The sequence below is a fragment of the Oculina patagonica genome, chromosome 6 (genome assembly GCF_052425735.1).
Source record: "Oculina patagonica isolate OP01 chromosome 6, crgOcupat, whole genome shotgun sequence".
NCBI lineage: Eukaryota > Metazoa > Cnidaria > Anthozoa > Scleractinia > Oculinidae > Oculina > Oculina patagonica.
In genome coordinates this window covers 15,708,175-15,734,498 of record NC_135763.1, presented here as the reverse complement: position 1 = coordinate 15,734,498, position 26,324 = coordinate 15,708,175, and the positions used below count along the sequence as shown (strand labels likewise).

The 26,324-nt window shown below is 38.3% G+C and overlaps 2 protein-coding genes across 6 annotated transcripts in view; both read right to left on the bottom strand.

Moving 5' to 3' along the window:
• Window positions 1-1,552: 1,552 nt before the first annotated feature.
• On the bottom strand, window positions 1,553-16,555 carry LOC144656027 (uncharacterized). The gene is made up of 7 exons (XM_078516247.1): window positions 16,197-16,555; window positions 10,676-10,849; window positions 8,123-8,225; window positions 5,047-5,153; window positions 4,125-4,224; window positions 3,705-3,786; window positions 1,553-3,057 (listed from the first exon to the last, which is right to left on the bottom strand). Exons 1-7 carry the CDS (start codon window positions 16,274-16,276, stop codon window positions 2,714-2,716), a joined length of 990 nt encoding a protein of 329 aa, XP_078372373.1. The 5' UTR covers window positions 16,277-16,555; the 3' UTR covers window positions 1,553-2,713.
• Window positions 16,556-18,379: 1,824 nt separating this feature from the next.
• Window positions 18,380-26,324, bottom strand: part of LOC144656026 (uncharacterized) — an 86,693-nt gene continuing 78,748 nt past the window's right edge. For 2 of the 5 annotated variants that reach the window (XM_078516243.1, XM_078516242.1), the window contains exons 6-8: window positions 21,190-21,295; window positions 20,525-20,669; window positions 18,380-19,466 (exon numbers count right to left, since the gene is read on the bottom strand). In XM_078516243.1, coding sequence (XP_078372369.1) covers window positions 19,117-19,466; window positions 20,525-20,669; window positions 21,190-21,295 — 601 coding nt within the window. In that variant the 3' untranslated portion in view covers window positions 18,380-19,116. Of the gene's footprint in view, window positions 19,467-20,524; window positions 20,670-21,189; window positions 21,320-23,374; window positions 23,384-25,759; window positions 25,867-26,324 lie in introns of all 5 variants that reach the window. The other 3 variants (XM_078516241.1, XM_078516245.1, XM_078516244.1) reach the window with 3 other exon arrangements.

Genomic DNA, 26,324 nt, shown 5'->3' with positions numbered 1-26,324 from the left:
TGATTTACAGGTGTCAATTACATGTAGTTTCGAGTTTATAGTTTGAATTTACACAACTTTTTTTAACCATTTTGGTAAGATAAGTGTATACAATAACGACAGTTATACAAACTGATAAACCATTAATTGCTTAGTTAATTGATCAGCCATCGTTATGTTACATGTAATTGCGAAGCATTCTTCAAACAATAAATATTTTTGAAAGACAAATTATTCTATAGGAGCTGAAATCAGTAGCACAAGAATTTGGTTGACGTTACTGCCTAATGTGATGGATTTCAAGAAAGTTTCTAATATTGACATACCTTCCCAATATTAAATGTTCCCAAGATTTGCACCTCGTATTGACTGTATTCGACTCAGTACAGTTGCCTCAGTTTTGATATTGTATCTCCCTTACAATTATATTCCGTCATCAAAACTTTATCAAGATAGTTTGATGGACAGAGTTTCTTGGTTGATAGATTACTTTCGGGGAATCAAAGGGTCAGTACAGATAAATAGAATTGAATTTGATACTTTGAATTTTAAGGCTTTCCCACCTTGCCGTCTTACATCAAAGTAACGCGTCCCACAATATTCACCTGCAAGCCCAGACCCCCAACAGTTTTCTTCGGTACCTACGTTTTGGTACACAGTTGAGGTGCGGACGCTTTTTACAAGCTTCGTTACGTTTTGACATACTGTGCTCTAAAGTGTGGCTGAATTTGTGGGAAACAGAGACGACGTCCGCGTAAAAAGTTACTAAGGTGCAAATGACTAAAATGGCATCGTTCACTCCCCAGCAACTAATTTCTATTTCTCAAATTTAATCAGTAATTTTTTCAATTTTTTTTCTATACTCTAAATAGCACCATGTTTCGTTTGAACCTCAATAAAAATTGTAGAAAATAAAAAGAAAGTAACATACGACAGAGCAAGGGTTTTGCAGCTCCTATATTATTACGTCCTCCGGGGGACCTGGTGAAACCCCGGGCAAGAAGCTGGGGTTCTTGCTTGGAGGGTACTCCCATTAAAACCCATATAGGTATGTACCGCGGGAAAGGGTTTGGTTGTTAAGTTCTCAGCTAAGTTCTCAGTCGTTATTAGGATGTCACGTTTTGCCCCTTTTGACATTGTAATCCCGGTGAGATCCTTAGACAGTCCTTCAGAAACGTGTAGTAGATAGGCTAAACGAAATAGTTAAACGATTGAGGCCTGTTATAATTAAACTTCCTGTTAAACTTCTATGCTACAAAAAAAAACACGACCTCTTCTCGCAATACTTAGTTATCGTTTTACCCTTGAATAGCGCGTCTTTTGCGGGATTTGAGCCTTAAAAAGAGTACTATTTTTCGATCAGGCTTATTTTTTACAAGGTTCTTAAAAGAACCTTTGCGGTACCTTTTTCCAAATTTATGGAAGCAGCACCACACCACCAGCACCCAACCCCCCTCCCCCTTCCCTTCTGGATAGTCCAGTTTTGGCCTTCTCTCAGTCATGCAAAGCTAAGCTCTCTTTCTAGGGAGAATGCAATGCCTGCTAGTTAGCCAAAAAGTCAAATTTCTGGGGATTGAAATCAAATGTTTATAATGTAAAAAACTTGTCGCATACAAAATAACAAAAAATAACGTACAGTGTTCGGCTAAGGTTAAAACTAATTATGTGCATTTCTAATTTATTATGACATGAATCACTGTACCACTGAACTGATGTGCTATTACTGTCAATAGATTATATATAAAATTATGATAACCTATGTAATATTTCCAGATAACAGTTGAGAGGTAGGATAATAGTATAATAATATTTTTTCCATTTTTTTGGTATAATAATAATAATTGAGGTGGCCCTGCTATTTATTTTGTCTGAATATATGGATTGTCCTATACATAAGGTGGTTTACTTTTTTATATCAAGGAAGCAGCCCCTAAATGCACTGACAAACTTCAACTTTTGTTCGTTTACACTTTGTTCTATCGAACTAACTCACTCTCACTCAACCTCTTCTTTCCGTCGAGGCGACTCTATCGAATAAAGAACTCCAATAAAATATTTTGTAATAATATACAATAATTTTATGTGTACACTTTTATTGAGGCCCGAGTATCGATGTCACTTATTTTCTGTATTCACAATAAAGATACAGGAAAACTGCTGTTATTTTAGCGCCAATGTATGCACTTAAAGAGAGGGCGAAAAACTAACGCCTTTACAACATTATTTACAAAGCTTCTTTAACGAACCTTTTCTTCCTCTGAAATACAAATGGTTTGGTCGCCCTACTCAGAGTTTTGTTTGCAGAACTTCTATTTTCTTTTAGGAGCGTCGAAAGTGCACGCGAGGAAACAGATTTCCACTCTCCGTAAAACTTCAAATAATAAGAGTAAAAAGGTTAAGTTTGCGATAGTTATGAATATAAGAATTAACTGTTCTGTTCTATCGTGAAAATAATTTAGATCATTTTCGTCATTGGAAAACGCAACGAGGTTCCATCTATAAATTGGAATTCTGTCACTACGACCACTAAACGAGTCACCAAAATCTAGTGGAGGAATTTACCAAGGCCGGGTGTAGTCAGGGTTCTACTGTAGGAGGTCCGTGCTCGGCCTTACTGTAACTCAACTATCGCCACCAGTTGATCCATATTGACTTTCAAAACCACCTTTACCTTTGAGCAGTGAAAGTTTTGTTCTTTGCTTTGGCATTATGAAATGGATACACGATAATTTCCTTAACAGAGATTTTCCTTATAAGGCTTGATCTTTTTGTTGAGATTATCCTTATCCTTTTTGGCCACTGTGATGATATTAGTCGTTGACTCAGCCGATGAAGGTTTGGTTGAACTTGCAGAGCCTCTTCCCGAAGTTAATTCACTTTCTTCACTTGTATCAGGAAATTCGTTTTGGCTTACGTCGACTACGCCGCCTCCGTTGTCACCAAGGAGAGGTCCATTCTCGTCATTTCTTCGCCTTCTCCGCCTTCTTTGACATCGTAGCCAGCAGATGACGAATAACACAATACCACCAACGCCTCCAATAACACTTAAGACTACCTTGAGCACAAGGTTGTCGTGACCTGCACATGTACACAGAAAATACATTTGTTCCCACTTTTCCATAAATCATCGATTCTCAAATGTCATCTTTTTATAAAAAATCTTTATACTAGTTATGTACTCTACCTGAGTGAACTTCCTCTCTCATTTCTGACATTTTGGGACGACGATTCCTTGGCGACGGACCATTGTTATCGTTGTGAATTTATTTATTAATTGCAAATCTGCCTCTCTCCTTGTTTTTTTTATTGAAAGTTTTCAAAACTCATACTTTGTAGCGAATGTTTTTAAAATCACATATAAATAGCAACACAAAGTTAATTAATTCTGGAGCATGTAAATGGCACATAGTTTATTTTGGTAACTGCGTTTTTTGTCTAAGAAAGCGTCATTTAAAACGAATGACTAAATAATATAATAGTAAAAGTGAAACTACCGGTAGGAACGTCAGTCTCACTAAGGCTAGGTAGTAAAATCAAAAACCTCCCACTAAGTATTTAAAAAAAAACATCAGCATTGATCGAGCAATTCCATGCCCTCTTTCCTTTGAAGGCTTATTCTGCTAGTCTTTTGAGAGCTCTGTTTGGTTCAATATGTTACACTTTATTTTCCGTCAAACTTGTCCAACTTGTCCAAGACATTGAACGCGGTTTATCGTTCAACCTACCAGGAGAATCTGTGCTAGGGTGCTCTGATTGAGTTATCAGACAGGCGCTCGGACACGCGCATTTGTGCGTCAGCTTGAAAACCTGAAGAAAATAAAAAAAAACAAAATTACAAACAGTTTTCTAACTACAAATGTTTGAGATTGAGATTGCTGGTATGCATCCCGCATAATAGCATTGTTGATCTCCGGCGAAATAACAAGACTAAACGAGCCAAGTCACAGTTTCGTCGAGCGTAACATAAATGTTGGGGTAGTTGACAGTTCCTAAATGCAAATTTTTTCATAATCTCGTTTGCATAGTTTTCCCTTCCCAAAAATTTAATTAAGCTAAACAGAAGTTTGATAGCATGGGATATGGCTTGTGATGCGAATCAAAATGCGGTGCCGGAGTTTTAACCTTACCATTTTATATTCACTTACAAATTCTCCGGCTTCCGAAGTGTCCACTGCTTCAAAGTTTGCTTGTTGGTTGGTTTGGGCACAGTTCAGTAACACAGTGGTCTTCAAAATGCCGCCGTTGCTGAAATACAATTCTCAAAGGCATTACCATACTATGACTTTTTCAAAGCACAGTGGTTTAATAGTTCTGCCTTGCACAACACAGCCTGACTACGTGTAATGCAAAAGCCCTCGACTGGAATACTATTTATTTGCAGGTCACAGGTCGCCTGGTACCCACCCGGTATAGAGGCAGACAGGAACTGTAGAAGCAAAAAATTGTTTTGCACAAGAACATAACACATCTACAATTGCAGTCGGGGAATAAGTGCCGTAGGCAATCTAAATGAAGCACTCGAACAATTTCCGATTTATTTCGTCCAATCAAAAACTAGCGCAAGCGCGAGCGCCTACTCCGAAAGTAATCGTGCGTAAAATACGTCATGTTGCTTAGCAAATTCTGGGACGAGACCGCGGGCTCAGTAAGTTCTCGAAGAAGTGATGTCGCCATCAACTGGCACTTCTTCCAACAACTTAATTGGCGATCACGCCTCTCAAAGAACCGAGTTTCATTTTACCAATTTCTTCATAATCATTCTTAGCTAAGCCCTTCACAGCCTACAAAAATAACCACAGCACAGCACATGATAACAACAAAACAGACCAGACCGGCTTGCCTTTCAAGATCAGGCAAGAGAATTATTTTATTTTTTCTTTGACGGTTTGAAGGCACTTGCCATTTTCATGTTCGCATCCAAAAAATGAAATCATATCTTTAGATAGTTCCCATCCTTATTTAATAGTACAAAACAATTTTGTCACTCAAGCCGTCGCTCTGTGGTAATTAGTACAACGACACAAAAATAAATCAAGTTTAAATCGTTAGGCAAATACAAGTACCTACCCATCATACTGCAGCATTGGCATCTTATATTTTTCATTAAAATCACATTTTGCTGTGCTTTGTTTAGCTATTTTACGGTACTCTCGCTTTTCAACCCACTCGCACATCTGAAAAATAATAGCATATGAAAATCCCAACTGAATCAGCATTAGGAAAAATATTATACCTTGCTATGTAGCCAAGTTGTTTCTGGTTCCTTTCTGAAAATAGGGTCACACTTCGTGTTACCAACAAATAAAAGAAAAATACTTACTTGCTGTTAAATAACAAAGACTGATAATCAAGGAACAGTTTTTTCTCTGTGTATTTACAGAGAAAAACACATAGCAAGTTTTCAGTCAAACAGAGAGATAAATCTTAGTTATGCAGTGCTTTCGAGTGGCATATCCCACGAGCAACTTAATTTTCAATATGCTTTTCCATGCCTTTTCCTGATACACATACCAATTTAGCGGGCTTACTAGACGGACAACTAACAAAAAGGTACAACTGTGAGTGAATATATTTCCAAAACAAGTGAAACTTTACGGTTATTTTTTCGGAATCGTGATAAACCTGGCATGTTTTGTTACCGGATTCGTTTTACCGTGAGATATACGTATAAAGACATGCCAAACGCGAGTTTACGTGATTTCTTCCTCTTCAGACAGGTGGAAACAAGGTACTGTTAACCACGCTTAACTTAAGAAAACTTAATAAAATTCAAAGCCATTCGACAGTAAAAGTAAAGCTACAGAAAAATGCCTCTTGAAAGGAAAACAAATTCATGAATTCTTCACGTGTACCAATACAAACTTGTACATTTCCTATAGGCCAATAAGCAAAATTCCAGTCAATACCCAGACCTCCATTCGGTCTTGTCATTCAGTTCTAAACTTTGAACTGACAACGTTAATTGGAATAGCCGTATAATTATACAGACGGGAAAATCCGAATAGTGGTACTGGATTATCAATGGTTGTAAACGGTTGGGAACCCAATTACCCTAAATAAAATCAGATGAACGTTTATAAATGCAAGAAAATATATTTTAGTATATAGGTACGGTTCAGATTCCTCCGTCTGCTTTTCGGAAAGCCAAACGAATACGGAGATTTGGTGTTATACTTCAAAAGTTAAAAAAAAAAAACAGTTTAGTGTTAACGGAAACTTTAAATAATGGCCCAGGTTTGTTATAAATTTCCAATTAGTGTACTAAAACTGTGGTAAGTGTCTCCTGCCAAGAGTGGAAAGGGTCGAAATGAATTACAACTTGAAAAATTCTTGTGAGAGTTTTCAATTTCTCGCACTTTTTTTCCAAAATACGCTATAAACGATCGTGATTTGTTATTTTTTTAAGAAATCGGTTAATATCTTTCTCTTGGTGTTCTAGGATTATTCGCTGAACAAGAAGAAGTAATCACACCACAGTTTCGACGACTGAAAAACAATCAAACTCTCCGTGTTACTCCCACGTTAAATGAAGTTGTCCAGTGATGGCGGTGGTATAGGTCATTGAGGATTCTTGTTTGAAATTAAGGTGGCCCGCGGGTATTTATGATGCTGACAGTTCCCTTTTTTAAGCGCGTTTTCAAACAAGAAAACGTGAAGCGAGTGCTTAGATTTTTGAGAATCTGAAACAGTGATCCATAAACTATATAAAATCAAAAATTTTATGGCGATCAAACGCGATTTGTTTTAGTCCAGTCCCTGAACTCTCTCTACCACGCGCCCTTTATAGGGGTTGAACCCAGGCGCGCGAATAGAGAGTCCAGGATAACTTGCATGCGCATGCTCAGAACGAACCAATCAAAAGCGAGGAGTGTGGCGTCACTTGCTTGGGACGCGGGCTAGGTTAAAACTGGCTCGCTCAAATGACGAATTCAGCTACGCGACCGAGCGCGCGAATAAATGCAAGAAAAAAAACTGTGCTCAATTGCACCCAAAACCAATTCAATAAACAGCTACAAAATACTAGGAATAGTTGACGGATAGCGATTTTTGTTTTGGCCGTTAGCTTTTAGCAGACACTGACTGCAAAGCTAGGCTTTTTAAAGTTATTCCGGTGATCCTGCTTTAGTACACGGTCGCGTAGTTGAACTCGTCATCTGTGCGCGCGCGTTTTCATCTGTGCGCGCGCGTTTTGGTTTTTCCCCAATTTTGGGGAAAAAACTGGCGCATGTGCATGCAAGATATCCTGGACTCTCTCTTCGCGCGTCTGGGTTCAGCCCCTATAAAGACGCGCGGAAGAGAGAGTTCAGGGACTGGACTAGATTTGTTTAAGTTATGAGCGATTTTCGGAAGCCTTCGAAGCCTGTGATTATTTTTAAAATTCTACGGTGAATTATTTGTAATTAACTCAAAACGCTGCCAAACAGTTAAATTTATTCACAACAACTTACAGGATAATCCACTTAGTAGATTTTCTGAAGGAGCGACTTCTTTATTTTGCCTTAAAAAACTTTTGTGTTGTGCGTTTGTCTTGTCCAGGCTGATGTCACCTTAATCTTGTGTGTAAAAGTGAAAAGTCGTGTTTATACATCACATGTTAGCAGTCAATGAAGATGGATTGTTTTCAGCCGAAGTTTTGAAAATATCAAATATTCAAATTGCGAAAAAAATGTCGATTTGTTTTGCATATTTTTATGCTGCAGCTAGAACAGGATATTGCAAAGGTTTGTGCCGAGTTACAGCGTGTTTCTTTCATACGGTATGTAGAATTTCGGTCGGAAAGTTAGGTACATTTGCTTTCCAAGTTCTAGTCGCTTTGTAAACCCCGCATTTCGAATAGTATTATACTGTTGTTTTCAAAGAGAGGTGTTACTTTCAAATTCCGCACCGGATCTTCTTCCTCTTGGAAATAATACGGCCTGAAAGAGTAGAACTAAAATTACGATTACCGTTCCTGTGCATGTATTTCCTGAGAGAGAAAAATAAAGCTTTAAATTAACGTTTATATACAAATATAAAGAAATTTAGGACTGGGAGCAATTTTTTGGAATTTTGGCAATTTTTTAGCAACTTTCTGGCATTCCCGTGGGCAACTTTCCAGCATTTTACCAGCACAATCGGGACAGGCCTACCCGGACGTACTTACCGCCAAATCATCTTCACAGTCACCAACAATCGGTTTTTCTTCAAAGTGAAATGACCTGCAAGGGTTGTAGCTGTACGTATATCCCCCAAGTTCTTCCTCAAAACTGTCAAGGAAAAGAAAGCTTAGAAACAATAGCGAATGCGCATTGCGTACCCTGTTCACCTGTTTAGTTATTAAAATTTGCCTGATTTTGACCCTACTCTCTTAACTGATGCTAAGATTAAACACTATGTAAGTCTTATGCAACAAACAGACAAAAGTATATTTCACACTGGCAACACCCCATTCGAAACTCTAAGAAATTAGGATTCTATAACACTTTTAAGGACGAATATACGCCTTCCTGCTATTTGGATCTTACAAGAAAACTAAATAACAGGAAAGAATTAGTAAAACTTAGAATAGGTTATCATAAATTATTGATTGAAACTGGCAGATATGATCAAATCCCAAGGGAAAATAGACTCTGCCCTACGTGTGACTCAACCAAATTGAAGACGAAGATCATTTACTTTTTCATTGTACTAAATACTGTAGTTTTAGAGATGAATTTTACAAAAAAATAGAGAATCAAATACCAAACATAACACAATTACCTACTAATGTATGCAAGCCACCAAAAAATTAATGAATTCTGATAATAATAATTTAAAAACTCAACTAATGAAGTTCATTGTAAAATGCTTATCCTTACGAAATAATCTTCTATCAAATGAAAGTAATGTAACACATACATAATTTATTTTTTCCTTCTTATTACATGATTAAAGTTGAAACTGGGGTAAAAGATTATGTACAGGACGTTTTGGCTACTGCTGTAGCCTTCTTTAGCAATATTTAAATTTAAAAACGGTGTCCCTGGTGTTGTTGGAATAAAAACTATAAAATGCAGAAAAAGGTGATAATGAATGTGCTGAATTTAAAGGGTGGGGGGGGGGGGGTGGAATTCTAAAGAATAAAAATAGGGGGTGGCATGCAATTAAAAATTGTTAAGGTTATTATAAATGTACGGGAATGCTACGTGCTAATTAATAGAGTTTACATCTTGGACTGAATGCCACGCTTCGAGTAGGAGTCTTTGTCTCCATGCTGACGAGCGGTCGATAATGTCCACATTTTCCAGATCAATTTCATGATCGTTGAGGAAGTGGTGTTCGGCCAATAGAGAATTTTTGCCCATTGTTGTTATTGATTTAGCCATTGTTAAACATGCTTATTTGAGTGAAGAAGAATTGCTCCGAGATTGTTAATGTCGTTTCCAAACAGAAATACATCCGAAAACAACACATAATACGATTGCGTGCACAAGCTTTGATTTGCATAAAGCACAAACATTCTATTCCCCAGGAGCCAGGACAACCATCCCGACACTCGTTCAAATTTTGGCGCGTTACAGATTGACTAATCAGAGGTGCTTTCATTGTTTCAACGAAGTTCAAATGAGAATAGGCTCTGTTCCACGGTTGCCCAGAGCTCCTCTCGCCGTCAGTCATGCGCAAAATAGAAGTGCTCTGGGGTCGAAAATGTGCTTTAGCATGTTCCTTGATGAGTGTTTTGAGTGCGCGCGAGGTCTTGCCAATGTAAACATACGCACAGTCTTGTTTTTTTTTAATATTGGCGATGGTACGGATAGGCTTGTGAGCCACTTTGACGTTAAAGCCTTTAAGAACTTTTGAGATGGTGGTTTAGATATGTGGTTCAGATATGTCTACGATAGTCATGTGTGCTTGGAAAAGGAACACGTCGAACCACGTAGATGACAAATGAGATGAATTTCATTTGCACCTGAACTCGATCAATTCCGCACATTAAATTCACCATCCAAGTGGAAACAGAAGGTTCAATCGCTCTTTTAGACACAAAGACAACGAGACAAGTGGATGGTTCGAATGCCGTTTCGGTTTACAGAAAAACCACTCATACATTATCGACCGTTCGTCAGCATGGAGACAAAGACTCTTACTCGAAGCGTGGCATTCAGTCCGAGATGTAAACTCTATTAATGAGCAGGTAGCATTCCCGTACATTTATAATAACCTTAACAATTTTTGATTGCACGCCACCCTCTATTTTTTATCCTTTTTTTTTCGCGTTTTAGAATTCCAACCCCCAGTTTTTAATTCAGCACATTCATTATCACCTTTTTCTTCATTTTTTTAGTTTTTATTTCAATAACACCAGGGACGCCGTTTTTAAATTTACATATTGCTGAAGTAGACTTCAGCAGTAGCCGAAACTTCCTGTACGCAATCTTTTAAGCCAGTGTCAACTTTATATAAAATAATTTTAAATCTTTGGCTACAAACCAGATATTTTTAAATAAGCTCGTACTTGTGGTTTAATTATTAGAGAATTTTAACAATCTATGCTTGATCCATTCAAACTTTCAGTTAGACTGCCTTGGTGAACAAAAAGCTTAATTGATCGCTTAGATATTTTGGGGGTGGCAACTGAACGAACGCCCATATTGATCAGGCTTTATTCCGAGATTTCTTGCGTTTACATCCTTCTTTACATCACTGAACTATTCTATTCTAAAAGTGCTTTGCTAACCTTGCAGTGTCATCTGCACTTTGCAGTGACGTAATGTTGTATTTTTCGCCGCGTACAGAAAACACGCAGTTACATTTCTCGGCTTGTGTCCTTTGGTATTTCATAGAAGCATACAGAAAGGCTGTGTACATTAAACAGCGGACCCAGCTACTGAATAACATGGTACAGAGGTCACTAAAGAGATTAAGAAATATCTTACGTTAAATATGGCTTATCAACGAAGCTGGAGAGTAATGTTGACTGACGCCAATCATCCGCCGATACGGTCCCGAGCCGGCGCCATTAATTTTACCACACAACTTTGTGATTCAAAATAAGCGGTGGAAATGAACAACTCGAATCGCGAGAAGAAATCGAAAAAAAGGGCACAAGAAGTGGAGGCTGGCAGTTTAACTAAAGGACGAAAATGTCTTTCCAAATCATTCTGAAAGGTTGTTCTAAACTTTTTTTAATTTGCCACAAGAGAGGATTGCGTGCCACAACAATGCAAAAAACTTTACCCTGTCTTAGATAGTGGACCGGCAACAATAGCATTTTGATTGGTTAATCACAGTTATTGGCGCCCTAAGCTGCCTTAGGTCGTGTTACAAGGTAACGTATCCAGGAATCGCCCCTTGAAAGGTGGAACATAAATATCAATATTTGCAAATACAAGCAAAGTGGGTTGGGCCTGGTATCTTATGGTTAAACTTTATTTAGGAATGATTTCTTTTTAGAAACCCATGTGACATTAATGGGTGAAACGAAAGGCTGAAAATTTATTAACCCCAGTCAAAAGAAAGATCCAAGAAATTATAGTCTTTTAAGTTCTATGCTCGTTTAATGTTACCTGCGTGGCCGGCGTTCAAAGGGGAAGGAGAAGGGTAGTTCGAACGCGTAGCGCGATCGGAGAAGGGGAGACGGGAACGCCTGCAATGACGCTATTGTTTTTTTTTTCTATCATACCGCCTCCTAAAGTACGAGTCATCTGCATGCCCTCTGTTTTAAGTCTGGCTGTCAAAATTATCTTATCAGATCTGTGCCGATTTTTTGGGGAACAAAACACTTTTCCGCTGTAATTGGCTATCTTATTTCTCCTTTTCACGTCTTTTTGTCAGAAATATGGCAAAACAAAATCTTTTCATGACAGATCATAGCCTGTTTCAGGCGTTCAGTTCGTTGGGGAGCCGCGCGATAAACGGGATTAGCACGAAGACCGGCGAGTGGAAAAAATGGCGAGGGCACTACTAACCGAACGCCTGGAACAGACTAGACAGATCAGTTCAGATATTTCTTCCTTGCACCTTTCAACTGCGGATTTTTGTTCTGAGGCTGAGAGGACGTTTATTTCAATTAAGCAGCGTTTTTTTTAAGCGTTTGAGTATATGGCACCGGCCGCGGCCCAAACAACTTTATAACTCATAGCGTGTAGCGCTTACCGACTCCTATAAATCTTGTTATTCTTCACAGATTCAGTAGTTTAATACAAATTCTACATTGGCCGTTTTCTTTCAAAGAATCAAGCGCTTCGAAAGCATTCGTCACTGGATTCATTCGCATTGAATAAAAGTTGGGAACAGACCACAGGAGTCGATTAAATGACATACATGTGACAAATCAGGACAATCAATTTTGACACTCTACAAATTCTGACCAATCACGATTTTTGCGTCTAGAATCTGGACGTAGAAAACGACAAAACCAATATCGTCATTGCAAGCGTTCCCCTCCCCCTTCTCCCATCGCGCTTTGCGCTCTCTCCTCGCACCTGGCGCTTCGATCTCGAACTCCCCTTCTCCAATGGTTTTCCTATGTCCTATAAGACAATAATGAACTTTTAATTGTCATAGTCTGTAAGATTCGAACTTTGGCCGGCCACCGTTCCTCACCGATTTCGCTGAAATTTGGCATGCGGTCTTGTTTTAGGGTCCTAACTACCAAATGGATATTAAAAAGTTTCAATTCTTTTTATTTTGGAAAATATCGAGAAGGCCGATTTGAAGCGTCCGTGACGGCCCGCCAACATGGCGGATCGAAGGTGTTCTTGTTACTTCGACACTGAACCTGCCGTCACAGTTTCTCGATCATACTTGGTACAGTTATAAAGAACTATCTTTCTTCTTTCAGTTTATCAAAATAGATTCGGCAAATGCTGAGTTTGAATGATCAACGGCCAAGAAGTTCGAAGGTATGTTAACGATGTTTTGAACAGCCTCAAATTTACTACAAAATGAAAGGCTTATAACTCCACTGTTATCTCGATTTAGAACTAGCCAATTACCATGAACAAAGCTTGTTCATTGGTGAATTGATTCCACTAATAAAAAAATTGGGGAAATGTAACAGTCTAGAATAAACAATTATAGAACCTCTAGTAAATTGGCCATTTCATCGCCATTTCAGCGGATCAGCTCATAATCGGGAGAAACAAGAAAGGGTTACGGTCGTTAAAAATAAGCAGTTTTCGTGTATTCTTTCCTTATCTTAAACAAATACATGATCTTTGCCAAAGATATGGCGATTTTTGAGCGTACGATTGTTTTTCCAAATTTTTATATCGGCGACTTTGTTGTCGAGATTATACGCTGTTGAAAGTCAATATTCGTTTCAGAAGAACTTCTGTTGCTCGCATTTTCCAAATCACTGTTTACATGTAAGAAATTGCCCATTCCGTAACAGAGTCATCCTTAATTTGTCTTAAAAAATTACTAGGAATGCAAGAATGTCATAGAACGGTTTTATACTAGTGAAAATACCTGTCAGACAATACTCGTAGTCGCTTCACGTTGCGGAAACGGGAATAAGCTCCTGCCTGATGGGCCACTGGGCTCGTATCCTACCTATTGAGAGACCTGGCGGAGAACTACATAAATGGACCGGGCGGCCATAGGTTTTTATCGTGAATTGAGGCGGGGCGCTCTCGCATTAAGGGGTGGCATGGCATGACGAAGAGTAATTGATAACCCATTCCCCGAACTGGGGGAATGGGTTATTGTTTTTTCAATAACTGCCGTTTTGTTAATTTATATTTGACCGATGAACTTCAACTTATCCCTAGGGGAGGGTGATAAATTGTAAAGTAAGCATTCAATTGGAAATATAGTTGAACCTCTCTAACATGGACACAGAAGGGACAGAGCAAAGTGTCCTTATTAGAGAGGTGTTCGTATTATAGAGTTCACCACTATGACGTCCATTTGACTTTATTGACAGCTGAAAGTATTTAGTTACTCGAAATGTTCTGCAACGTAATGCTGCAGGTAAAAAAAATAACACTAAGCAAAAATCCGAAATGGTCTAAGATGAATAAAGCGTTACGTTGTTGATTTTGAAATCATAAGAGGAAATTGCATTACGAACACAAAATGTCATCACCTGATCACCAAAGTGTCCGTAATAAAGAGGTTAAGTTATAGGGGTTATATGAATTTGTTCCCTGAGGCCGAGATTTAGTGTCCAATGTCCGAATAAGAGAGGTTCCGTATTATGGAGATTCTTTTAAAGAAAATAAATGAGAATTTTGTCGGGGCATCGGAGGTTGTCCGTAATAGAGGTGACCGTATTAGAGAGGTGTCCTTATGGAGAGGTTCGACTGTAATAAAAAAAAAAGTCCGAGATAACAAAAACAGCCTAGTGCTCACCCGTTTTCTTTTTGTAAAAATCTGGACGAAAAACATTTGTTCCTTTTAACCTGCCCTAAAAAGAATTGATTCGACATTCATTTCAATTCAGTGAGGAAAATGTGTTAGCTTCACTGTTATTACGCTCTTCTTGCCGCGACTAAGCCACGCCTTCTTCGAAGAACTAAAGAGGATACGGAGGCACCACTTCCACCCCCCCCCCCCCCCCCCCCCAAACAACATCATTAAAAAACACCCCAAACTCCCAGCTATTATAAATGCAGATTTACCACTGGAAGCCGAGTATTTTTTAACCGCGTCATCAGTCAATAATAAACCGGTATTTCTATGCATAAATGCTTCTGAAACAAATAACCGTGTCTCTCGTGCTTAGCAATGGACTTTTTAACTCTGATCATTCATTGATTTTTATCTGATCGCCACATGAATAAACTTAATTAACGGCGGCGCAATCTATAAATAGGCGTCAAGCTCAAACGATGTTCATTTCACAGAAGTTTTAATTTTACTCCACCTTCTGTATCTCTTTGACTTTCATTTCTGATAACGCGCATTCTGCCTGGAGACACAAAACTTCGTTTGGCCAAAAGGTAGGCGAAAAGATTTAGAGGAATCTTTAAGCGTGAAACAGTTAAAGATAGGCACTTTAAGAATTCCTTAATTTGCATATTCGTGAAAACAGCCAGAAAACACGAACAATTGAAGTTATGTCTGACATGTATTTTCACTAGTATAAAACCGTTCTATGACATTCTTGTATTCCTAGTAATTTTTTAAGACAAATTAAGAATGACTCTGTTACGGAATGGGCAATTTCTTACATGTAAACAGTGATTTGGAAAATGCGAGCAACAGAAGTTCTTCTGAAACGAATATTGACTTTCAACAGCGTATAATCTCGACAACAAAGTCGCCGATATAAAAATTTGGAAAACAATCGCACGCTCAAAAATCGCCATATCTTTTGCAAAGATCATGTATTTGTTTAAGATAAGCAAAGAATACACGAAAACTGCTTATTTTTAACGACCGTAACCCTTTCTTGTTTCTCCCGATTATGAGCTGATCCGCTGAAATGGCGATGAAATGGCCAATTTACTAGAGGTTCTATAATTGTTTATTCTAGACTGTTACATTTCCCCAATTTTTTTATTAGTGGAATCAATTCACCAATGAACAAGCTTTGTTCATGGTAATTGGCTAGTTCTAAATCGAGATAACAGTGGAGTTATAAGCCTTTCATTTTGTAGTAAATTTGAGGCTGTTCAAAACATCGTTAACATACCTTCGAACTTCTTGGCCGTTGATCATTCAAACTCAGCATTTGCCGAATCTATTTTGATAAACTGAAAGAAGAAAGATAGTTCTTTATAACTGTACCAAGTATGATCGAGAAACTGTGACGGCAGGTTCAGTGTCGAAGTAACAAGAACACCTTCGATCCGCCATGTTGGCGGGCCGTCACGAACGCTTCAAATCGGCCTTTTTGATATTTTCCAAAATAAAAAGAATTGAAACTTTTTAATATCCATTTGGTAGTTAGGACCCTAAAACAAGACTGCATGCCAAATTTCAGCGAAATCGGTGAAGTACGGTGGCCGCGAACTTCTAAAATAGCTCGAAAATTATGGAGTATTACACTTAAGGTCTAGAAAGCGGCTGAATCCCTCTAGCAGTTTTTCTTGACCTCAAGCGAGCATCACTCTCTTATAGAACATGGAAAACTATCTTCTATTGGGTAAATAGAGAACGTAGTAAAGCTGAACGAAGGTTATATTCTTAGATCACAAAGCGAAGGTTTCTAAGAAATGGGAAAAATAAAAATTTAGAAATTTCCCAGAAAAGCACCCACATGTTGAAGATGCTTGATAATCAAATAGCTGTTTCCTTTATCGACCGACCTTTGACACCTTTGAGCTCCAGACGGTTTTTCGGGGAACATGATACGGTATGAATAAACTCCATACTGATTGTAGGCCATTATATATGTACTGAAAGAAACAGTTTACATGCTATAACAATTATCCATATATCCTTAGTAGTTTCCGTATATAAAAACTGCTTACACTTAAAAGCAAGGTACAAATCTTGATACTTATTTAACTTTATTCGAGCAAACCCGGAAACACAGGAAATAACCCCAAGGAGGAGGTATTTTTGATTGATGCAATGTCTACTCTCGCGTTCAACTATAAGATTTTACTGCGTAATCTCTTGAGCTCCCGAGTAATTGTCGTCGAGTTACCTCTAATTGTAGATCAATTTTAGTTTGTAGATCATTTCAACATTAAGAGTCTCGTCGTGTTCTTTAAAGCACGGCGACATGTAATGAAGACCGAATATAAAGCCAAATCACGTGAGAATCTTGTGCCGATCGCGTCCTGGATATACATGTATATTCGATCGATATACAATGACAGAAACTTACCCTGATCTGAAATCACCCTTAATATTAGTAATGGATGTCCATATACCAGTCTTTCCACAGCAGTATGGTCCTCAAGCTGTTTAATTTGACTTTTTTAAAAGCGGTAAGTACTGTGCAGTTATTTACATCCCTCTGCTTACTTGGAATGACCCTGTTCAAACTGAAGCTGACTCGTTTTAAGTTACTTGACATAAAGCAACCAATCAGAACGCTGTTTCGGGTTTTACACTGGGACCAAATTTAGCTGGTGAGGTGTTTAGCTTTGAACTTAAATTCATCTTTCTCGAGTGATTGAAGAAGTCGCCCTCGCTTTCCAATACGAGGTCGGTAACCATTGTCATATGTTGTGGGCTTAAATGTAAATACACCAAAACAAATTTTATTTAAGAGACTAGCCTGTTCTAGTCTTTTGGTAAGATGGGGAGCAGCGCTAAGAATGTGGAGTGGAATGAAAGTGAGCATTTTGAGGATAGGGCTTAACGGGGACGTGCGGCCCGACAGGGTATGGTTTTTTAGCCTTTTTTGTCCTGAACGGGGTATATATTTCACCCCTTAATTTTTGTCTTAACGGGGTATCTTTACATGGACCAATGTCAAACAGGATAGGCTTCATAGGTGTAAATTTATACAAACTTAGCCACAAGCCAAATTTTCACAAATTCTTCCGTATTTCTGATTTACGTTGATTTTGGCATTGATATTTAGCTTAATTCCCGATTACAACAAAGCCAATGAGGTACTTGTTTATGTTTTAGACGGGGTATCAAAAATTGGCATTCTGTCTAAAACATGGTAGGAAAATCAGAGGTTCGTGTCTTAAACAGGTAGGCTAACAATAAAACTTGTAACCCCTTGTCATCAGTCATTAAACACCATTTTGAGCCGATCTAATGGGTTGATGGGTGTCTGCGCCGTCCTTTTGCATGCGATGTTCCACCAACTGAGCTTTAAATCCACAATCGGGGAGCAGGTCAATTATGGTTTAAAACGTTCCCACGTAGAAAATGAATAACGATAACGCTCGTCAAGCTATTCTGGATGTAATGATATAAATGGTCGATACAACAGCAACACTGTTGGTAACTTAAGGAACAGGGCACCTTTCTTTAATTGCCAACGAGGCAGCCGAGCCAAGAGGCGAGGCTGACTCGGCGGCAGAATCATAGAGCCGCGTGTATAGTAGAAAAAATCTCAAGTTCTGCGCAAGGGACTTTTTTTTAACAACATCTGGGTGTAAAGAAAAATCCCATATTTGGGTTGTATTGTTCTTCGAAACAATTCCCAGTCTCTCTCTCCTTGCTAAAGATCAAATAACCAAAATGGCGTCCACAGTCCACGCGGCTGGCTGTTAAAATCTTCAACGTGGTTTTTCATTCCTTTTACGATCAAAATACACCTTTTTGAACTCTAAATGGAAGGAGAATGCCCGAAAGAATGCTCGACCGACGAAAAAATGAACATCAGGATAGGATATCTCAGAAAAAGGATATCTCAACGGAATATATTGAAAAAATGTATAATTCCTTCCTGGCCTTTATACAGTCGGGGGAGCAAGTACCACTCTTGGCAAATCTTCGTTGAAGCACTCGAAGAATTTCCGAATTTTATTGAAAAGCATAGCCTCTAAAATGCATTGACCAAACTTGAAGTTTTTCGCTTTGTTTGTTTATTAAATTGTGATTATTTTACAGAGAATTTCAATAAAATATTATTCAATTTTGTAATTCTACCTACAGTACGAATTAATAACTTTATCTGAACAGGTTTATTGAAAACCAATCATTGATTGCTGTTTAGATTTCAGCACCAATGTATGCATTCAGAGACGGCGCAAAGCTAACACCTTTGCAATTTATTTACAAGGTTTTCTCAACGTGTCCCTCTCCCATCTTAAAATACAAGTTGATATGATCACCCTGGGCGTTTGTTTCATAGTCTTTTCACATGGCGTCCATGTATATGCGACCTTTCCTAAAAGCTCTCGACACTCAATCATTAAAAACCCCTAGTAGCTGTAATACTATAAAAAAATCAATTTGTAGCTACACTTTTGCTATTGTACATGTTGTAACCTTAACTGTAAGCAAATTTAATTTCTTTCTTAAAGAAAAAAAGCAACGACATTCCACCTAAAAATTGGAACCTGCCTATTAGACCACTAACGTGCACCAAAACAATGATGTGGTCGTATAAACGGGGTGGTTTTTATTAAAGGTCTGTTTAAAAGGAAGATGACTGATCAGAAGTTTGTTCGGGAAATAAAAAAACTGATTGAAATAAGAAAATTAATATCCTATTACAATTTCCTTTTTTATTTAGCAGTGTGATATTGCTACAAGATTAGTTTATAAACAGAATTGATCACTTGATAATTATGAAGTCCTCCAGAGTCCTCAACAGAGACCATACGCATACGTATTGATTTCTTTGTTCAAATTATCCTTCTTATGCTTGTTAGGCACTGTGATGTCACTACATGTTGAGTCTGGTGAGGAAGGCTTGGCTAAACTTGCAGAACTCCTTCCAGATCTAGAAGTTAATTCACTTCCTTCACTTGGACTCGAGAGGGGGTTCACACTTTCGTTGTCGACTACAGCTTCACCTCTATTTTGATCCAAGAGATGCTGCCTTTCGCGGTTATCACGTTTGCAAAGCAGTTGCCAGATAACAATCGGGAAAATGACAATACCAAAGACTCCAGCAACACTAGCGACTACTGGAACCACGACATTATCCGGATCACCTACACAGGTACAAAGAAAATCGTTACATTTTTTTTAGTAAAATTCAGTTCTTACTATCAGTCAATATTTTTCAAGGGTCTTTTTCAGAAAGGCTTCTTCATTTTAGGTGCTCCAAGAGAGTGAGTTTCTCCTCTGAAGTCGTTCGGTAGAAAGCCTATGTGATAAGAATTTCCGCTTGGAACCACTCGATTAAATAAGAGAGTAAGAGCTGTTTGGGGATTTCTTGATATTTAACGCGATTGCTCCCGTTCATGCACCTAATATTCTCGACGTGAAATTTATCTTTCCCGTCCAGATTTGAAACTGTCTTTCGTTTTCTCTTGATAGATTTTCAGAAAACCACTGTCTTGCAATTGTATAAAGTAATGATTTAGGTGCAACAGTTAATATAACACAAGGACAAAGTTTGTTTTCGTAACCGCTTTTTTTGTCCCAGAAGCATCATTTAAAACAAAGAACAAAATAATTAAACTATTCTTGCATTGACTAGTGCAAACTACCGGTAGGAAAGTCATTTACAAAGGCTAGGTGCTAAAATCGATATTTCTAGTTAGGGAGTTGTACAAAACTTAACACTACGTATTAAAAAACACCAGCGTTGTGGGAGAAATCGCTCGACGAACGAGTGAACAACAACAGGACCCGAATTTTACAGCTCTCCTTAACTCAAATTTTACTTGGCCCATTCAGCGCTGCACCAGCCGAATATAACAGTCATATACGAAGAAATGTGCACCGCAACAGAATGAAATACAGAAATGCAAAGGAACGAGAAAGAGAAAGAGCTTAAAATTTCGTGGAAAGCTCACAATCTGAAAAAACTCAAAATCACGTGATATAGAAACGAAATACATTAACATAATTATGTTTTTCGCGGAAAAAGACACGACAAGCATCGTTTGGGTAATTTCATGCCCTCTTTCCTCTGAAGGCTTATTCTGCTAGTCTTTTAACAGCTCTGTTTGGTTCAATATGTCTACAATACTTTATTTTCCATCACGGAAGCTCAAATTCAAACTTGTCCAAGGCATTGAACGGGGTTTATCGTTCAACCTACCAGGAGAATCTGTGCTAGTGGGCTTCGTAGAAGGAACAACCGTGGTAGTAGGTACAGGCGTTTCAGTGGGTTTCTTAGTAGAGCGCCCTGAAGGACTTATCACACAAGCATTCGGGCACGCGCATTTGTGCGTCAGCTTGAAAACCTGAAGAAAAAATGACAAAACATAAGTTTGAACAGTTTACTAACTTCAAATGTTTGAGATTGAGATTGTTTGTATGCATCTTGCATAATAGCATTGTCGATGTCCTAGTCGAGCAATCTAGTTACGCTTCGGCGGAATAACAATACTAAACGAACCCAATCACGGTTTCGTCGAAGCGTAACTAAAACTGCTGGGGGTAGTTGACAGTTTCTAAATGCATGAGATATTTTGGAAGTCAAAATGTGCTAATGAATCGGATATTGACGTTACAAAAACTGTAAAGGATAATAGTCACTTTCGACATTTCTTGAGAAACACTTTCTCATAATCTCGGTTGCATAGTTTTCCCTTCCCAAAACCTCGCTGATTTTGGTAACTACAACTGTATTTGGCTGCGATTAACTGATACGGAGGCGCTTTGTTTAAGCTAAACAAAACTTCGATAGCATGGGACATGGCTAATAATACGAATCAAAATGTGGTGTCGAAGTTTTAACCTTATCGTTTTATCTTCACTTACAAATTCTCCGGCTTCCGAAGTGTTTACTGCTTCAAAGTTTGCTTGTTGGCTGGTTTGATCACAGTTCAGTAACACAGTGGTCTTCTGAATGCCGCTAGAATTAAGACTGACAATTCCCAAACGCATTACCGAGATAATCTAATCGGCGCGTGTCGCGTGTCGCGGGTAAAACGTCGCGGGTACACAAAATTGTCGCGGGTAAAATGTCGCGGGTACAAAAAATTGTCGCGGGTCCGAAAAAAAGTTATATTTTTTGTTTTACAGTTTTTCTTAAGTTCAATACCTCATTAAAGATCATTTTAAAAAGATAATAGAATAACAATAACAAGTGGACGAAAAATTGAACTTTACTTTTGCTTTCTAGCTTTTGAACAGCAAATGCTACACCAACGTTCAAGATAATAAAATAATAACACAATAGCAATAACTTGTTGACATTGTGTATGTATCATAATTTGGTTTCCCATCGCCACTTTATAACTCTTTTTTGACGAAAGACTTACACACATTTCTGTCAAACTTTAGCTAAGTTACGAAGCGAAAAGCGGAAGTGATGCGGGATTTCTGCGTTTGACCGCTGTGAATCGCCTTTAACATTAGTCACTCCTCCACTTTGCGACAGATTGTTCGCTCGTGTTTACAGCTCTATACTTCGTGGTACAAGCTCTATATTTCGTGGTACCGTTCAGACTTTTCCTACTTTGATCACCGTACTCAAGAATCTCTCAGTGGAATTATTTCGAAAGGGCGAAGCCGGCGACAATCTTTCTTCAACCACGCAGAGTTGGCACTGTCTGGAATCTTTTCCATAGCCTTGCTGTATACAACACCTGTCTACTACTTCTACTTGGCCTAAAGCTGGTTCTACTTGTATTTTGTTTATTACAAATAAAACGAAAAATCAACCATTGGAACCTCGTTTACGCGATGTAAGCTTACCTTTGACACAGCTGTTCGCAGCGCGTCGAAAAAACAAAGCTGCAAAGGTACACATCGCTTCGTTTAAAATTACACAGACACATATACACACATGCTACCGACAATCTCTACTAGACAAAAAAGTATGGAATAAATAACCTGTGTTACTTTTTTAAAGGCATAAGTATTGGTATAGCACCGAGAAAAAATCGCTTCAATCGAATCAACTAAATTCGCTGGTAAATTCGAGAAAACAGTTGTGATGATACCGGTTCCCACTAGCGACGTACCGGTAAAGCGGAATCGGAAGCGTTTAAAAAACCATAAAATTTTAATAGTCGAAGTCAAAACGACGAACGCGATGGAAGATGAATCGGAATAGAAATGAAAAGGAGACCTGCACCCTTGAATGTGTAAGCCTTTAGAATTAGCCACCTGAATGTATTTCTTATGGGCTACTTGTGTCCTTGGCACAGGCGATTTCCATAGCAGCGGAAATATCCGCACAATTGTAATTTATGAACTTTTATTTGAGAATACATTTTTCTTCCCAAATCTCTCTTGGAAATTTAAAATGATGTAACATAAAATCCAGAAAGCGCATTGGACAAATTTAAAACCGCCTGTTAGTATCAGAGCGGACAGCTCGATAAATGACGCGAAAATAGCAACTCTGAAAGCGGATGGTTTGCCTTTGTAATTACTGTGAAGTGGTAAAAAAAAATAGGGATCAATGTCCTTGAACTTCGTAGGTTTTTGTTTGTTTAATTGAACGGCTGTGTTGGAATTATGTTAGTTACTTGTTTGTCTAATTTTGTTCTCTCTTTATGCAAGCAGAAGTGTTTATTCCATTTCAGGAAGCAAATACACTTTAAAATCTATTACAAGTTATACACTATTGGCTAAGTTTTGAGATATTGTTGTTGGTGCTATAGTTAACGTCAATTTATCATTTATAACGTTCAACTATTTTTGGAAAAATAGAAAAGAAAATAACGTTAGAGTAGTATACTGTTCGAAAATTGCCCATGGAAAACTAGAAAACTAAAGTAAAGTTTAATTTACATTGAAGTACTTGTTATTGTTATTCTATTATCTTTAATGAGGTATTGAACTTAAGAAAAACTATAAAACAAAAAATAAAACTTTTTTCGGACCCGCGACGTTTTTTTGGACCCGCGACAATTTACCCGCGACAATTTTGTGTACCCGCGACGTTTTACCCGCGACACGCGACACGCGCCGATTAGATTATCTCCGCATTACCATACCATGACTGTTTCAAAGCATAGCGACATTTTTAGACGATGAACAAATATTTTTAGTTGCACAATGTTATATAATGTTAATAGATTACTATTTGTAATTAGTTTTTTTTAGGACAGTAGAAAGTTATTTTATACAGTTCAGTAACACAGTGGTCTTCCCAATGTAGCCGTCACTAAAAAATAACAATTCTCAAAGGCATTACCATGTTATGTCTTTTTCAAAGGACAACAGCTTAATAGTTCTGTCTTATACAGCACGGCCAGACTACAAAGATCGTAAAAAACCCTCCATTGGGATGCTATTTATTCGCAGGTTAAAAGTGACCTGGTACCCACCCGGTACCCAGTATAGAGAGGAACAGACAGGGACAAAAGGAGTAAAGAAAAAACATATCAAGACGAGCACACTGCTCAACTTTGCATCCGAACCTCTTCATTCGGAGTCTATTCGGAGTACCCAAACCAAGGACTAATTATCTTCAACACAGTTTTGGTTATTCCGGGGCTGTTCTTTGGAATTAACTGCCATCTAAACTACGTAAACCAAGCAAGCTTTAGAAAGGGAATCAATGACACTTACTCCTTAAAGGGACTTTATTTTCTTTTACTTATGTTTTATACCTTGTTTAAACAAAGTTTGTCAATGTCAGACTAACACATCAACGATTGGCTTCATGATCGTTTTTAGCTAAGCCCTTCACAGCCTACAGTAATAACCACAGCACAATACTGAAAGCTATTTATATATAGCAGAGGACCTATATGGTGTAAGATAGGAATGAACGTTTATTCGTTTGTCTCACAATAGAATCGCTTTGAGATGTTGATCGCGACGTTTCGACTGCAATACTGCTAGTCTTCATCAGGCGATGAGGTCGATTATTTACGCGTCGCTATTTATGCACGTTGGTTCGCTGCTATTGGTGCATTTCGATCTAACAGATGATATTCCCTCAGTGGTCCGCTTTGTAGTTGAACGGCTGCTGTGTTTTCTGATCGTAGGTAACCATGCTTCAGGAGTTTTAATTCCGCTGTCTCTATTGATGCTATTAGGATGAATTATTATTTGGATTGCCTCTTTGACCCTGTGTGTGTATCGGTGAGGGTCACGATCTATAAACTTAACTTGATTCCTTAAAGGAAAATGCCCTGTTTCGTTTGCATGCTCCGAAACTGCGGAGGTTTGTGTATGAGCAAGCCGTATGTCTCTGTCATTTTTTTCATCCTGTCTTGCATCACTCTCCCTGTTTCCCCTATATATACTTTGCCGCATTCACATGGCATTTTGTAAACAACACCGGCCGTCTTGTTCACAAAAGTATATAGAATTTTTTTAACTTTGCCAAATAAAACGTTGAATCATGACAGGCTGATCATAACTAAGCAATGAAAAATGGGAGTCACCGAACTCTTTTGTGAGTTATTAGCACTTAAAGCTAAAATTAAGGGTGTTTTTAACAGGTTATACTGTTGCTACAGTAACCCTTTATATCACGAAAATGATCACAACTTGTCCACCAATGATTGGAAATTTGTTCATACCATTACTGTAATAGTAATTGATAAAGTGTTGTAATCCTGACCCATCGAAGTACCTTAAAACCCACCTTAAAATCGCTTGGCATAGACCTTATGCAAAAATTGGTTGTCATTCATTTCTGTTGCTAGGTCAAGTTTCTTAAAACGCTGATGGAGGCATTTTAATATATATGAAATATTATGCTATTCTGAGAAGTTTCAGTGTTTTGGGTTATTTGGCTGCAAAGTTGACTCGTTCAAATTTAAGAGATTTGTATGGAAAAAGTGCCCCTGTAACTTTTCCATTACATGAAAGTATAGCCTTTCAACTTCATATACTGATTAACTTTGACTTTATTTTTAGGTTTGAGTAATTTAATTTTGTTGACAAATGATTCGTCTGGGAGACGAAAATTAACAGCCGCCATATTTGCATTGGGTCTACAGCTGATTCAAGATAGGTTGTCGGAAAAGAGCACAAAAGGGCACGCAACAAGACCAAAAGGTGGTAGCAGTTGAGAGCTACTGCACGTGTTGAATACTAATGAGATAGAACGATACGACGATCGCGAATTTGCACGTTTTCTCTCTTTAGACATTTGGAAACAATGTACTTTTGGCCGCGCTGAATTAAATAATAGTTTTTAAAACTCAAAGACATGCGACAGTAAAAGTAAAGCTACAGAAAAGGGCCTCCTGAGAGGAAAAACAAAATCTTCACGTCCATAAATACAAACATGTACATTTTCTCTTGGTCAATATGCAACGAAGCGAATACCCAGACAACTTTTCGGTCTTATTGCGTGCACTTTTGTGCTTTTTTTCCAACAACCTTTCTCTAATTAGCCGTATACGTAAGTACATACCCAGTATACTGTACCATTGGCATCTTATACCATTCATTAAAACCACATACTGCTTTGCTCTGTTCAGCTATTTTTTCGTACATTCTATCCTTCACCCAGTAACACATCTGAAAATAAAAAGGATTCCAAAAGCCAACTGAATCAACGTTAGGAAGAAATATTATACGTTGCTGACGATTGAGCCAGGCGTTTTTAGTTCGTTCCTAAAATAGGGTCCAGCGTGTTCCCAACAAACAAAAATCTAAGGACAGTTTTTTGGGGGTTACGTCAGTAACCGTACTATGCCATCGGGTCTGTTAGTAAGTCCGCCGACCGGTAAGCTCAGTGGTAGAGCGCCGGACTGTCGTGCGGGAGGTAGGCCCCGTTTCCTGCATCTTCAGTGTTATAATCAGCAGGGGACGTTAGAGATTCCACACACTCATCGCAAAGAGTAGGGCATTAAGTTCCCGGTTTTGTGGTCTGTTCTATTCCATGGGTTGGGTGGTGAGGTGAGATCATACACATGGACGGATAGCGGCTGCCATAGGCGCCATATATGCTGATGTCCGGTCTCATCCCATAGATT

Bases quoted from the DNA above. Each gene is read 5' to 3' on its own strand.
- LOC144656027 (XM_078516247.1), bottom strand. From the start codon at position 16,276: ATGGCCTACAATCAGTATGGAGTTTATTCATACCGTATCATGTTCCCC. The intron at 8,226-10,675 runs GTTAGCAAAGCA...TTTCCTTGACAG, and splicing joins AGTGCAGATGACACTGCAAG to TTTTGAGGAAGAACTTGGGG. The intron at 3,058-3,704 runs GTAGGTTGAACG...GTACATGTGCAG, and splicing joins CCCTAGCACAGATTCTCCTG to GTCACGACAACCTTGTGCTC.